This window comes from Grus americana, chromosome 2 (genome assembly GCF_028858705.1).
Source record: "Grus americana isolate bGruAme1 chromosome 2, bGruAme1.mat, whole genome shotgun sequence".
NCBI lineage: Eukaryota > Metazoa > Chordata > Aves > Gruiformes > Gruidae > Grus > Grus americana.
Genome location: NC_072853.1, coordinates 153922998 through 153939261, shown reverse-complemented (window position 1 = coordinate 153939261; position 16264 = coordinate 153922998). Strand labels below are relative to the sequence as shown.

Below are 16264 nucleotides of genomic sequence, written 5' to 3'. Positions count from 1 at the left end.
ATAAATAGGGCATGCATGTTCTTTATTAGGCTATTAGATTTGTATCTTCTGCATCCTAAGACAGTTTTTATCAGCTGCTGGAAATGACCCATGTTCCAGGTCAGAGCTGAGAGGCAGCACAAAGCTGCGATAATTCTTTAATGTGGGAGTCCTCTTTTACTTTACTCCTTGGAGAATGGCCTAAAATCAAAGGTCCCTGATGTTGGGTGACCAGAACCGGTTCCTTCTTATATGTGTTAGATGCCTGGGCTGTATCTGGATTATTATAGCTCCTGGGGTCATGTTCTTCAACACACTTCAAAAAACCCTTTTTGAAACTAAACTGTAGGATGATAAAGTAAACTGAATCCACTGAGAGGAAAAGGAAGCTCGCCCAAGCAGCAAAGTCAGTTTCTTAAGATATATGGATATTTATAAAGAGTGACTAGTACAGTTAGTTTTGAGGTAAACTGTTGAAATTTGGTACAATTTGTTGTTAAAAAGCTGCTGATGAATAGAGAGAACAGTTCCATATCTGATCTCTGTGTAAGAAGTTTGTTTTTTTTTTTTAAAAGGGAATTTCTGTTCGTTCAACACATCTATTGGGTTAATTAATATCCGATATGTAATGTATTTTCCCTGTCAAATAGACGTTATTTGTGCAGTCTCCTTTTTTTTGGGAAATGGGCGTCCAGTTGGTCTTACCCTTCATTTATTTGTCTAAAGTCCAAAACCAACCGAATAAAAAACTCCAGTAGTCTGTTTACTAGACCTTCAGACAGCATGGAAGATGGGTATGTGTGTATATTACTGCATTTATAAACAGATGTTTGCATCAGACAGAGAGGTATTTGCATAAACTATATGAATGTTTTGTTAATTGCAGCTTTTAGCATCGTGTCTGAGAGTGACACCAAACTGTTCAGGGTCTAATATGGACATAGTGGAGCATAGAAAGAAAGCAGAGCAGCCTTTATAGTAATTCAACAACAATTAATACACTTGTAGACAGGAATTTACCCAAAGTCTGTCAAATGAAATTATAACCTCAAAAAGTTAAACAAAGCCTTATCTCTCATCAACATGGACAAATCCTATCTCAATCTGATCAAGCAAGCGAGAAGCCTTTCCCAAAGTGTACACTGTATAAGAAAAAAAAAAAAAAGAATAGCAAAAAAAAGTCAATGCCCAAAATTATCTCTCTTAGTGAAGATCCTAAACAAGAGGTGGTCAATTTGCTGTAGAAGTAAAGTGAAAACTTAGTTTACATTTTCGGATCTCTTTCCAGAGAATTATATTGAAGAGGTCTTCAATCTGTTTTACTCCTGTTGTATTGCTATCTAGTATTAAGAAACAAACAAAAAAACCCCACACCAAAATTTGCCCTGCTTTACATTAGCCATACAGGAGGTCAAAACAAAGGGAAAAACCCAATTTCTTCACTATTTGGAAAGTGGCCTAGTGGCAAATGAGAGAACAGATGCGGAACTGTCGCTACCATGTTGCTGCCATGTTCTGGTTGGGTTAGTGACGCTGGGAGTCTGTAGGGGTACAACGGCGGGTTAAAATCACAAGTGAATTGATGCACTGGCAGCTAGTGGTTGAAATACACAGATCATGCTAATGCATCATTTCAGCTACAAGCTGCAGAGTCTTTGATGAGAAGGTTGTTATATATTGCAAATCATCTGAAATTGAAAGTATAGCAAAATTGCTTCGTTTTTCCTGTCCCCTTTCACCGAACCCTCCAGCAAAGCCCCGCAGGGACACCACACTGAACTAAATCTTACGGTGTTAGATTATGTGTCCTCATTAAAAATAGTGCAAAATGCTGCTGTTAAGTGTACTGGTAATACTGTGTGACTTGGCAGTTTTAGTGTTATATTGATCAATTTCCATTTCAAACATGATAAAGCTGACATGGCCCGTGGTCCCCAAAGATGTTTGGGAAAGAAACTTTTTTTAAAAAAAAATCGGAGCATTTAATTGTAACTGATGATGTGTGTCAGTCCCGGTCCCAGGAGGGCTTACAGCTGCAACTCTGGAAGAAATGAGAATTCCCTGTGTGACCCTGATGGCTTCTGTACCATGAAATCTTTTTCTTTATGGTATTGAAGTTAAAAGCCACAGACATCTTTTCCAGTCGGATGTTGGGAGCATGTGTGCTAATGCCAGATCATGCTGAACAGAAGTAAAGCTTTCTGGGTTAACATTTGCATTGTTTCAGACGATGGGATGAATACACTTTTCTCGTCAGCACAGATAGTATTAGGGGTACACTCTTTGCAGAACGCTTGACAGTAGTATAGATGCACCAAACAGAAGCCTAATTTAGCTCTTTTACCTTAGATAATTTCCCTTATATTGTATGCTGTGGCGTTTAAGACTTTTTACAGCATGAAGTTCCAATGTAAACTCCAAGCGCTAAGACTGTCCCACACGATTCAGATCAGAGACTTAGTGTTTGAATGATTGAAGGACAACACATCCCTTGATGAACCTTTTTTTCCTTCTCGCTTGCTCTTGCAAAACACTCTTGTGCACGGGCAGTGGATGCTGTGCGGACAGAGGTTTTTGTGTAGCGTAGATAAAAATGTCTTTTAAAAAAGTTTATATTGAACATTGTAAACAAGAATCAATAAAAAATAGAATTTTCTGTAAAGTACAGAAATACAGAAAACGTCTTGTTACATAGGAAGAAATTTCTATTCATACAGACTAGATGATGGTCTGTCAGATAGCTAGCTGTTGTTAGATGACAATAACTCATGCACCAACCGTATGGGGGTTTTGTGCATAAAATGATCTTCCGTTATTTCTTTGTCAGATTTTGATTTTTGTTGTTATACCTTCCCACCACTTTGAACAAGAGAAATTGTTGTTTTGGCTTATCAGAACTGTGCCACCTCTGTCACCAGAAGAGGAGAATCAAATAAGAGAAGCAACAGGAAAAAATCAATTTGTACATGCCATTCCCCGACTTTTATGGCTCTGCTAAGGGACAGTTGTACAAAGCGGCGACCGACTTCCACTGTCCCTTTCTAAGCAAGAGACTGAGCAAGTTTCTAGATTGCTCTGTGGTTAACCACACTGGAAGACTGGTTTGTTTTGGGTTTTGTTTTTGGTTTTGGTTTTTTTTTTAGTTTCTGAAAGATGCAAAGTTCTTACTCATTTGGGGCAGGGTAAACTAATTTATGATGGCGATTTGTTAGGCTGGTTTCTTGTGTAGATATATTTTTACAAGGTAATCTTGTGCTGGTTGAATTCAAGCTCTAATGTCTTGAAATGGAAGAATTTTATATTACAAAATCTCTTTCGAGACAAGTAGTTGTCATCAATTAAGAAAGCTTAAGTTTGATATGTCTGGGAAAAGACTGCTGTGACAGGGGAAGCTTTTGAAAACATTGCTACATATCACAGTTATACTGAGACCTGAATTTCTTAGCAAAGCCTGTCATACATTTACAAGAAATAAAGTTGTGAAGGACAATTGTAAGGGAATTGATGCTATGGTCCGTATTGTAGAATATTGGACTAATACAGAGCCAGGTCAAAGAAATATCAATGCAGTAAATAGGCAAAGGAAACACTCATGCTGATGGAATGAAGTATTGATTTAAAAAAGGGTCAAAAATCTGCTGAGTGCTATAAATAAAATAAAAAAAAAAGTCTTTAGCTGCAAATGTGCACTGGTGTTTGCTTATTTTTTAGAGATTTTTGAGATTCCTAAAAGTAGTAGTATTGCAAAATATGTAGGTCTACAATCCTATTTTGAAAATAGTCTCCCTAAATTACCTGATGTAGCATGGAGATAGACAAATGGTGACTGGAAAAATTACTCTGCTTCTGAAGGAAGGATACTTATAGTATATTTATAATCCTCTTTTGATCAGCAGAATTTCAGTTCCATATATTATTTCAGTTGCAGGGAACTAACCTGTGTAAATTGTCAGTAATTCATTAACTTTAGGCTAAGGGTAACTCCCATCGTTAAGGATCTGCCTCTTCTTTTTATTGGCTTTTAGTGATCAGACTGAGTAAGGACTAATCATCTTCAGAAGCTGAAGAATTTGTGCAGCTTGTGGGAAAGATGTGCACACAAACTCATCAATTACAAAGCAAAAAAAAAAATCTTTTTTTTAACCAGTCTCAATGGGATAAATGTATCTCCATCAGCACAATCTCCATCTGCTGCTGTTTTACAAATGTAACTGTATTTGTATACCTGCAGCAAACCAAGCAAAGCATTAGTATGTGGAATAATAAATTCAAGCTTTGAACTCTGTAGCACGCTGTTCTGGTCTAATAGGACAGTACCCGGAGCAGTGGGCCAGCTTTGATTGTAAAACTGATTGCATACAGAGACCTGGGAAAATTATGTAGTGGCCTTAACTGTCACTGGATGGACTGTGGTACGGTATATTTGCTTTTGGTGAGAGTGAAACTAAGAGCATGATGCTCTGAAAGCCTTGCTGAGTATGTACTTGGGAAGTCTGTGCATTAGAGGTTTGAGGTCGGAAAAAAGAGGCAGCGAAGCACGAGTGGGTGCAGGAGCTCCAAACCCACCGAAGGCTTTACTTGGGCTTCACTGGCGTTAAGGAAAGGGAGCTCTTGCAACTGAATGGCCAGGCAATCGCGTTGTCCTTGGGTCTAGCCGGACCCGTGTTTTCCTTTGTTAGTCTTCCTTTTGTATTCGTTTAATAACCAGCTGCATTGTTAATGTGCAAGGACTGGTTGTTTTTTATAAGACACTTTTTTGTTTCTTTTAAACTAGAAAGATGAAAACTACAGAAGCCTACCACGAGATACTAGTAGCTGGTCTAACCAGTTTCAGAGAGACAATGCTCGTTCATCGTTAAGTGCCAGTCATCCCATGGTGGACAAGTGGCTGGAGAGGCAAGAACAGGTAATATATATGTGTGTATATATATTACTTTATCAATCTAATCTTTGTGCTACTCCAAGCTGTTATGAAGAAGTGTATTCATATGTGATATAGGCTCTCTAAGCATGATACAAGCACCAGCAGTATGCTGACTAAATTTGTATGGGATTCCTTCTGCTTCGAAAAGAACTGCATTAAGACTGAAATGGACAGCTGCAAATTATTTCATTTTTGAGTCATAAACACATTTATATAGTGTGTGGAGCGCTGCTGTTCTTCACAACTGAGACCAACAGGATTATTTTAACTAGAGACTATTATTTTGATAAACATTTTGCTGTTGAAAACTAATAATATTACTACATAGCCAAATGCGGGTCAGTTTTGGCATTGCACTTTGAAATGCTTGTTATTCTTAACATTGTAAAATATATTAATTATAAATTTGAAGACAGTGCTATGTTTATTTAGTGTACATTTATACTGCTTTTGATCTTGGGCTTTTTTTGAGACACAAAGTAATTCCAACTTTTTTTTTTTTTTTATTAATAAGCTGGTAGTCATAGAAGTTTAAAGGTCTGAAATTAAAATTACCTAGCAGTCACTTTATATATTTGTGTGTGTCTGAAATTTTCCGAGAAGTGTCTTCAAATGTACAATGAAAATGCATCTTTACTATGGAGACTGGAAATATAACAGGAAGTCCGTATATAGGATAGTGCATGTCTAGGATTATTACGTCATTTTTCTTCTTTATACAATGTGACATAAAACCATTGAGTTTTTGCATTGAACATAAATGTACAAATTTTGTATTTTACAGCAATAGGGCATAAACCCAGAATTTATACAGAGGAGCTTCAAAATGAAATTTGCCATTTGAGACAGCTCAAGCTTCTTATGCTGTGCCTTGTGAACAGAGGGGGCGGTTTAAAGTCCAACACTGGGCTGATGTCCTGGGGCTGGTCTCAAATCCCATACTGATATTTGAAGTCCAGCATTGCCAAATCCTAGGATATTCCAAACATTGTATGTTCAACCCCATTCTTAGTTAATAAGCAGCTTAAGTAATATCACAGGGTATAAAAACATAAAAACCTCCAAATGTCAGCTACTAACTATTTTTGTATCTTGTAATTAGCAGCAAAATCATTTAAAATTATATGTTTTAAGAAAAAACTTCTGTCTTTGTTCCTTATATATTTTCCTCTGCACATTTAATGCTAGTGTGTTGGTTCCATTACTATTTTACTCCTAAAAGATATAGAGTTAGTGCGGATGAGTTTAGCTGCTGTCTCTGTATCTGCCTGTGTTAAAATGGAAAGTTGATGCTGAGATTTGAAGGCATCTCCTGTGACGGTTCTGCTTGTTTGATGTTTTCGGGGCATATTTCCTTGCGTCATTAGATTTTCACCATGGCAGTCAATGAAACTGTTGTCTCAGCAAAGGAAGTTGGATTAGGAATCTTAATAGTGATCATCTTATAAAATATTGGGTACATGAATATTGTAATATATGGAGTTATATATTAAGTTTTGTGCTGATTTTGGTCTCTGAACAGCTTAACTAGTTTGATTTATTCACCAATTAGGTAAATAATTGGGCACGAGTGGTACCCTGGAAGCATATTTGTTACCCGAGTTAACTGTTTGAAGTCTGAAATTGCAAATACTATGTTTCTTCTGAGCAAGTTTTCTGCTTTTTGGTTTTGTTTGTTTATGGTGGTGGTGTTTTTGAGAGAGAGAGGGTTTGTTCTTTAAATGTGTTAATGAATCTGCATGTATCTGGAAGACCAAGATCGTTTCGCGATTTCATATCAGCAGGATAATTAATTAGTCCGAAACCTGTTTAGCAGGGTATGCACAGGAGAAGAAAGCCCGTAGTGAGAGTGGGCTGCAGCACAGCTCTGCAGAGAGACGGAGGGAAGGGCCTGGCAGGGGATAGAGTAGCTGCAGAGATATTCTTCCACTCTTTTTTGGGTTTTAAACTCTAATATCTTTTTGACTATCCTCTGTGGGCTTTTTGTTTCCCACTGGTTAAGCCTTTCACTTCTGTGAAGAAGAAACTCAAGTGACAAGGTTGCTATCTGGCATAATCAATTAATTTAGCAGCGTCCAGTCCTGTTCCTATGTGCTTGACAGAGCTGTGGAGGGGCTGGAGCCATCTGCCCACCCTGCCTAGATGTGCAGACGAAGCAGTGGAGGGTAGGTCTGGCCCCGAGGGTAAGGCAGTGACCATGCCAAGAAACCTCTAGGGCAGAACTCATTACAGATACCAGTGGTAATTATAGTCCTGGTCTGACCTGCCTTTATGGCTCTTCAGAGGAGTTAGTAGTAAACACTGGATTCGTCTTGCTGACTCCAGAGGCTTGTTGTTGGGTGAAGGCTCTTCTGGCCTGGATCAAGTTACTTCTCTCAAAGCTCTCCTCATCTCTTCCTTTTGAATATCAGGCAAAAAAAAAAGTCCAGAATGATCTTTGTCAGCTTCTAACATACATGAACATTCACCGGAATTGCGCTTTGAGGAGTGAAGGTGTGATGTGCCAAAGAAGTGCAATTATTTTTGTGTGGACAACACCTCATTTCCCATGAGCAGAACTGTGGAGCCGACTGTAATTCTGCAACATCATCACTGCCCGTTCTGCAGGTGAAACTGCAAGAGACCTTGTTTCTAGGAAATTGTTGTAAGCTGCTGTAGCAAGGACTAATAAGGGCACAGAATTAGATATGTTCGAGTAGTTGTTAGAGAAACAGTTCTGTAAACTTGTCTAGATTTTAGCGCCTAAAAATGGAGGAATGCATGAAGCCTGTTAAAATTCCTGGAAGTAATTGCTTTTCCTCCTACCTATTGTGCTTTACTAGGGCTCTGCTAAATTAGAGTGATACATCAAAGAAATGGTAAAGATTAATTCTGCTTTCTGAGTCCTTTAAGGTATTCTGGTTGTATATACATACTGGTTAGCTCTACCTACCTGAGGATTGTTCCCAGTTAGTTCCGGAGTCCTCTGGTTGTCTACAGGGCAAATGATCTGTGTATTTCTCAGAAAGTTTTGGTATTTCTCAAACCCACAAAATAAGTTGTCTGAAACTTAGTACTGAAGAATCATTTCACCACTATAAAGCCAAAAATCCAAATACAGTTTCAGAAAGTCAAGGATTGTATTTTTTACTCTTTTGCTCAATTATTTCATTAATTCTCTCCTACAGATTGTCATACCGGGAACAAAATTTGCAATCTTTAATTTAATTCTGAAATATCTTAAAAAAGAAAAAGTTGCTTTTTGTTCTTCACCTTACCCTCGACAGCATTTTCTTTTCCCCCACAGCAACCAAACTTTGAGGAATAGTTGAAAAATCTTATTTCCTCTGAAATTTATTCATATATACGGTAATGTCACTTTTATTTGAGAAATCCTTTTTCCTCAGTTCACCTCAAGACTTGCTCAGGCCCTGATCAAATCTGGACTCATGCTGTTTCATACCAGGGAGACATGAAAAGGGAACGCATGAAAGAGTTAAACTTTTCACCAATTCCTTAAGTTTAAGTACACAGAAAGTGTCTCTCGGGTGGTCATTTTAGTTTCATGAGTCAAATATTGGAACTGGCAGCAATCGAGACACCTTGAACTGAAATAGCATATTCCTTGCTCTGCCGGCGAGGCCTGTTTCGCAGAAGGATTAAGAGCACCCGGCTGTGCCGTGCGCTGGGCAGGGGTGCAAGAGCAGCAGGAGAGGGAAATCCTGCAGCAGCCCTGCTTAATTATGAAGCAGTTGATCAGATTTGCAAATACACTGAGATTGGTTCAGTTAAAACTCTGTATATTTTTATTTGGCACATATCTGTATTTGTCAGTGGATGAAGTTCAACAAGGTCAAGTGTAAGGTCCTGCACGTGGGTCAGCGCAATCCCAAGCACAGCTATAGGCTGGGCGAGGAATGGATTGAAAGCAGCCCCGAGGAGAAGGACTTGGGGGTATTGATTGATGAGAAGCTCAACATGAGCCGGCAGTGTGTGCTTGCAGCCCAGGAAGCCAACCACATCCTGGGCTGCATCAAAAGAGGTGTGACCAGCAGGTCAAGGGAGGTGATCCTGCCCCTCTACTCTGCTCTTGTGAGACCCCACCTGGAGTACTGCATCCAGCTCTGGGGGCCCCAGTACAGGAGAGACATGGAGCTGTTGGAGAGAGTCCAGAGGAGGCCATGACAATGACCAGAGGGCTGGAGCACCTCTCCTGTGAGGACAGGCTGAGAGAGTTGGGGTTGTTCAGCCTGGAGAAAAGAAGGCTCTGGGGAGATCTAATTGCGGCTTTCCAGTACCTGAAGGGGGCCTACAGGAAAGCTGGTGAGGGACTGTTTATCAGGGAGTGTAGTGACAGGACTAGAGGTAATGGGTTTAAGCTGAAGGAGGGTCGATTTAGATTAGATGTTAGAAAGAAATTCTTTACTGTTAGAGTGGTGAGGCACTGGAACAGGTTGCCCAGAGAGGTTGTGGATGCCCCATCCCTGGAAGTGTTTAAGACCGGGTTGGATGAGGCTTTGGGCAACGTGGTCTAGTGGAGGGTGTCCCTGCCCCATGGCAGGGGGGTTGGAACTAGATGATCTTTAAGGTCCCTTCCAACCCAAACCATTCTGTGATTCTATGAAAGCAAGGTAGGAGATGGAGTAAAAGTTCATGGTTATTACTGAAGAACACGTCTGATTCCTAAAATCCCAATATCTAGCAAAAGCCAGAGATCAAAGCAACTCAAGTGTATTCTGAAATGAGAAGACAAGTTGGTTACTACTGCTGACTTCTTGAGCAGAAATGTGCTGTACAGAACACTTCCCCTAAGTTATTCTTGTTCATGACATCTGTCCATAGTAATCTGGAACATTTTCTCTGGTTCCCTTTTCAATGAGATCAGACGTGCAAGTAGCATATGGTCTTACATCTCCAACTGTAAAGTACCTGCTTTCAGCTTGTATTTTCAGCAAAATAAGGCCTGCTTTTAATATGATTGAATATACTCTCTTAAAACATTTGGATGCTATAAATCAGTGCGTTTCAGCACTGTCAGTTGAAAAAAAATAATGAGAGCTTTATAGGTAGGTTGCTGAATTTAAACCACTAATTTTCTGTGGATTCTCATGCTCCAGCTTATCCACATTGTCAAATTTTTCATTTAAGAACAAAAACTCTGCTCCTGTTTTATGCCTTATTGTAAGAATAGAAGGCAGAAATGCAGCTCATTTATTTTGATTAGTTCTGAATGTTGCATAGTGGTATAGCTAATGTATATAAATATTTTTATTTTCATTGGAGTACTTCTTTTGCGTTTCTCCTTGTCTTGCAGGTGTATTTTGGCTTTTGTTTCTAGGTTTTATTATTTGACTGTAACTACCATGGAAAGGTTTGCAACTTCTGTGTTTCATGGCCTGGAGATGGGGAGGCTTGGGGGTTGGAGCCTCTTCTCTCAAACTCCTCACATGCAGAGGTTGAAACTGCGGTAAAAATGATTGTCATTAGTAAGGAGTTGTGCTTTAAGATTTGGAAAAAGGATTAGCTAGGCTTCAGTTGGAAGAATAATTTTTAAGTGGTTATCTATTACTCTGTACAATGCCAAGATGGAGCCTCATTGCTTTCCTCCCTCTTGGACAACACACACTTCATAATTTGTCTCTTGTGATAACAACGTTTATGAACATAGAACCAGGACAGCGCATAAATTATAAAATACAAAGATGCTTTTAAAGCTAGTCATATTCCCTATAAAGGATTTGTATCATAAAGATAGAGATATGTATATGTTTGAAGCTGTAGGCCTAATGCAGAGATCTGTCTCTTTTTGGAGTTCTTCAGTGAATTGTCTGGTACAAAAGGCAGAGGGTGTATGGGTGTAGTCAGGAAGCTCTCCAGGGACTGTGAAACCAGGCAGGACTACTTTGAGGCTGATCATGGGAGGAAGAAATCTTACCATCTAGTGAACAAGGCCATGGCTCATGCAGTTCATTTGTTTCTTCAGGTAGAGCTATGGGACACGGCCGAGAAAGGCACGACTTGGCACCCAATTTAGAATTAAATAATTGGCCAAAGCTATAACTATGGGCAGGTAACAACAGTGACCAGTGCATTGGTAGAGGATTCACCTAAGGTTTATGTTAGTCAAAGAGCTGATCAGAAGACCTCAGGGTGCTCCTGCAAGAGTTCCAAGTCTCCCCGGTCCCATATCCACTGGCAAATTTGGCTTTTTTATTACTTGAGACAGGGCTTCTTGGCTGTGTGATAACACTGGCTTTTACCTGATGGGATTGCCAACACTCCAAGTGCTACACCTGTTAGTTCTTGCTTTTGTACTATGAAGATGGTGAAGAACTTGTTTTGGCCCATTTTCTTTTAGCTGCTGCTGCTGCTACAGGTAATTGGGTATCGACTGCTCCCTTTATTTCTGTATATTGGCAAGGTGTTAACTCCTCCGGCTCCGGAACTCAAATGCTTAAATGAAATGTAAGCTATAAAGTGCTGGCTTGACCCTTCACTCAGCAGGAGGAAGGGCAGTTACGTCTCAGCAAGGGCAGTGGTTGTATCTAGCAGTGAGCTAACCAAAAACCCTGTCTGGTTGCCAGAAGAGCACCGTGACACCTTGGAGGCATTATTAAACACAGGTGTAATAATCTGTTTCTTTTTTTCTTTTCCTTTTCTTTGACTAATCACACCTTTGGAATATTTTTTTAAAATATAACATGGTCAAAATTATTAAATAATTTCTAATAACCTTTGACTTCCCCTAAGAGTTTAGTGGTACTGGGTATCACTCATCTGTACATGACCATAATTTATTATTCTGTAGACTCATTTCAGTGTTCTCCATGTGTTGCATTTATTATTATTATCATTATTATCATCATTATTATTGTAAAAATACTATGCCTAGTGAGCTCCAAAATGAGAAACCTGTATTTAGGTGTTTACAATGTGAGTACTTACATAAAAATACCCAAATCCTGTTGTGTAGTTCTGGAGTCTAGATCTGCATCGAGTCGAGACACGTGTGAGCTCAGCTGCGTCGTGTCCAGGCTGGACCCCGCAGAGCTGCTTCCAGCGGCTGAGGCTGTGGTGGTGGTTAGGCGGGTGCCCAGTTCCCACAGACACGTCTCGATCTGGGAGAGTTGCTGGACCTGACTCTGTACTATGTGTCAGAATGCTTAAGAAGGGGCATGGGAGAGTGAAACCAACTCGTCTGATAAGCACGCAAGTTCTCTATTTTTACCACGGTTTTCTGTAGACAGAATCAGAATCACAGGCTTTTTCTAGGTTTAAATCTCACTTTGAACCTAACTGACTTCAGATCCAGATTTGTAAATCTAAACTTAATTTCCATATTTAAAAGCCATATGATTTTTAAGTTCTAACTTGATCTATTTCTGATTTTTATGTATACTCTAATTCCTACCCCATAGAAGAGTTGCCATGTCTTCTGAATTCAGAAGAATCTCTGTATTCTTCTGTATAAAGCTTAGATATGAATATACTAATGCACATATTTATTAAATATTCTTTAAATGTTTGTGTATAGCCACAGAAGCAGAGAAGAAGCCTTAAACAGAAAGGCTTATCTTTATGCTGAATGCATCAGTAAGTACAGAGGCAGAATCAAATTTCCAACTACAGTATGTATTAGTTTTAAGAAAATCCTAACATAGAATTTAGAAGTCTGTGTACTTTTATGCAAAATGGACATTCGTGGACATGACCTTAATTGTATATTCTGGAAAGAGATTCTTCTTATTATTTGTCTTGGAGTCATGAACAGATTTGAAGTTGTTTTTCAGTGCTGAGGGTTTCAGTTTAGATGAGGTAGGAGGTTGGAATAAACAGCTTTATTGCTTGGGGACAGCTGTAGTAGTGATGCTTTTATAAACAATGTTTCATGCTGGCATCTATCTTGTTCTCCTTTGAAAAATAATCTGTCATTTCGTACTGTGTATTAAATAGGTGAGACAGTTTGGAGGCTACAGTCTACTTTCAGTTAGATGCTGCTGTGTAGATATGAATTCAGTGGCAGAATGTAGCTCTATATGTGTCCACAATTTTAAAAAAAAAAAAAAAAAAAAAAAACCAAACCAAAACCAGAAAAGACGATTTTACAGAAAAGCTTGTGGGTTTTAATTATTATAGAAAAAGACTTGCATCGTGCCCATGTGTATGTCCTCACACTCAAACACTCTCACTCACATAGATGTACGTACACATACACGTGTGTGCATACATGTACTGGGCTGAAATTTAAAGAATGATACAATAGCCCAGGTTGGAAGAGACCTGGTCATCTCGTCCAACCTTTTGTGGGAAAGGGAGCCTAGATGAGACTACCTAGCAGCCTGTGCAATCCCATCTTGAAAACCACCAGTGATGGGGACTCTACCACGTCCCTGGGGAGGTTGTCCCAGTGATTGATTGTTCTCATTATGAAAAAACCAACTTTTTTATATCAAGATGAAACCTCTCCTGGTGCAACTTGTACCTTTAGCCCCTTGTCTTCTCCATGTGGTTCCTTGTGAAGAGAGAGCCTCCGTCCCATTTGTAGCTGCTCTTTAGTGGAATACTGTGATGAGGTGCCCCCTGAGCCTTCTCTTCTCCAGGGAGAAAAGACCTAAACTCCTTCAGTCTTTCCTCACAGGGCAGGTTCTCCAACCCTTTAATAATCTTCATGGCCCTCCTTTGGACCCTCTCCAGTCAGTCTATATCTTTCATAAGTTGTGGTGACCAGAACTGGACACAGTACTCCAGGTGCAGCCTGACTAGTGCTGAGTAGAGTGGGATGATCATGACTGTATCTTTGGTAGTATCTACTAGAAGACCTACTCTGTTCTGCAGAAACTTTCTGAGGAGTGTTGGCACATGTGAAGGGCATTTTCAGACTTGGTAGTACACTGCTGTTTTCCTGGCCTTTTGAACCAAATGATTTAAATAATCCTGTTGTTATGGTAGTTAATGGTAATAAATCTATGATACCAGGGAGATAAGTAATACTCTTTTAAATTACACAGAGATGCTGTAAGAAGCTTTAAAGAAATTATTGCTGTTAGTTTTCTGACTATTTTCTAAGTATTTTGCGGACTAGTATTATCTCTGGCTTTTTTGACTGTTGTCTGTCCATGGTAGCAGGTCAGATAAGGACATCTGAAAATCCCTTGCTTGCATATCATCTAAAGGATGTCTCAGGTCTTCCTTTTCTTCTTTTAAGAACTTGTTTTCTTTCTTCATGCTGTGCAAGAGGTTTATCTTCTCATATGTTTACTTTTTAGTCCAGGCATATATAATATATCCCAACGAGTTGTTTATGATAGAAACGCTCTCACTATTTTCGTAACGTGCTTGTTGCTGCTACCATGCCATGTCCTCAAAAGCCCTGGTGGGAACGCGGTATGAGTTAGCTCCTGCTCGTGGCGCTGATGGTCAGTGGTGCCGCAGCTTCCCTGCAGGGGTCCCGGGGGCTCTGACAGTGAGAGTGTGGGGGCAAGGCAGCCCCGCGACGGCAGAGCGAGCGATGCAGAGCAGGAGCCGCAATTATGGCGTGCCAAAGTAATGCAGAAGTGAAATACATTAGTAAAATTAAAATTTGTCCTCATTCCCTCAGTGGGTAATACAGTTAATGAAAATAGATCTAACCAAATTAAGATAATTTATTTCATTAGTTTACAGCACTGTAAAACTTTTCAGGGCAGTACAGCCCTTCCATACAAACCTGAAATAGATGCAGTTCCACTAGTCACTTCAAAGACCACAAAGGTTAAAAGTTTTAAGTGTATTAAAGCAATTCTGTTAATTGTGTCTATAGAGGATTCTCCCTCGCCCTTGGTAAAGTATTCTTAATTTAAAATTCACATTATGCTCGTTCTGCATTCCAGCCTTTTAACCAAAGTGTGAATGTCTAAATGTTTACTTGTATCTTTGAGGCTTAAAAAGAAATTCTGCATTTTTGTTTCAGAAGGTGGTACTGGCAGTACATGGTATTGATAGTTTACCTTTTTTGCCTTTTGTTTCGTGTTCTTCTCATTGTCTCTGCTCTACCTTTCTCTTCTCCCGGCGTACCTGCTTGGTGGTTTACAGTACAGGTTTCTACAGTACAGCAACCAATTCCTTGGAAAGAAAGAGGTGCCATTTCTAAATCCCATCTCCCCAAATCCCTTCTCTCTTTTATTTTCTGGAGTCTTGATGTTGTCCTATTTTATGTTCTATCAGAAACACACCATTCAAAATTGGGAAGTTATCCCAAATACTGTTTTTTTTTTCCTGTTTCTTTCAAATTATAAAAGAACCCAAGATTGATAATTTGCTTGGTTTTGTTGCCAAGCCAAGCTTTTATAATTCTGCATTAAAAGTCAGTCTGGCCTTGGCTTAAGATTTGCATTAACTTAATTTTCAGTTAACTTAATTTACATTGTAGAATTTGCTTGACTTGAAATGGAAAAATAAGTCATCTCGTCCCCATCCCCCCCCCCCCTTTCTTTTTTTTTTTAATAGTCTGATTTTCTTCCTGGTACAATTTTTCTTCTAAATGGCTTATGTTACTTATTTTAAAGAAATATTTATATTATTAATTTGTAGTGGAAGTTGCAGTCCTTCCACACTACCATGAAATAGAAGAACTTATCTGGACAGGAACATGGATGTGAGGGCTCTTTGCTTCTTACTGTAGTTTTTAGGTGAGGTTCAAGTAAATCAGTGCTGAGTCAGGCAAGTCAGTTAATTCCAAACAGAACAGAAAGAAAGTCAGAGTGGTTATTTTGGGCAAGGGAAAAAGACAGATTTTATGTGAATGGGAAACTTATCTTAATCTAATTTATTGACTAATAGCAGGATGATTTTTATACTTTTTTCTTCCTATGAATTATTAATTATGAGGAAGATGCTTTCAGAAAAGGGCCAAGTTTGTCCTGTCTGCTGTGGAAATGATAGTTAATTTATCTTCCATTAATGGAAATAGGAAGGGCGCTTATTCTTTAAAATCCTGTGTGGACAGGTCATTTTAATGACATGGTTGCACTTTGCTATAAAGGGGAATAGTACTGTGTAACTTAGAGTTAATAATTGAGTTATGTGGAAGTAATTTGTCTGGGTTTTTGTTTTATTTTGGGTTTTAAATTTAATCTCGATTTTATTGCTTAAGTATGAGCATTTCATTATTGAATGTAGTCCTCTTTGGCTGTATTAAGTGGTTACTGTAATTTATAGGATACTTTGAGAAATGTCATGATTCCTCATGAAGTGACACAGCAAGATTTAGTGAGTGCAGCAACTGAGTGAATGGAATTACGTAATATTGACCTAGTTGATGCGATATACCATAAGATTTTAATTTATTTCATCAGTATAACTGGAAGAGAAAAGAAGATAATAGACCAGCCTTGCCAATTCATT

The 16264-nt window shown here is 39.0% G+C and overlaps 1 protein-coding gene across 16 annotated transcripts in view; it reads left to right on the top strand.

The window, feature by feature from the left end:
- Positions 1-16264, top strand: part of PARD3 (par-3 family cell polarity regulator) — a 459995-nt gene that overhangs the window by 194500 nt on the left and 249231 nt on the right. For 12 of the 16 annotated variants that reach the window (XM_054816601.1, XM_054816589.1, XM_054816596.1 and 9 more), the window contains exon 5: positions 4754-4885. The exons of the other annotated variants lie outside the window; for them this stretch is intronic. In XM_054816601.1, coding sequence (XP_054672576.1) covers positions 4754-4885 — 132 coding nt within the window. The remainder of the gene's footprint in view (positions 1-4753; positions 4886-16264) is intronic. 16 annotated transcript variants of the gene reach the window in all.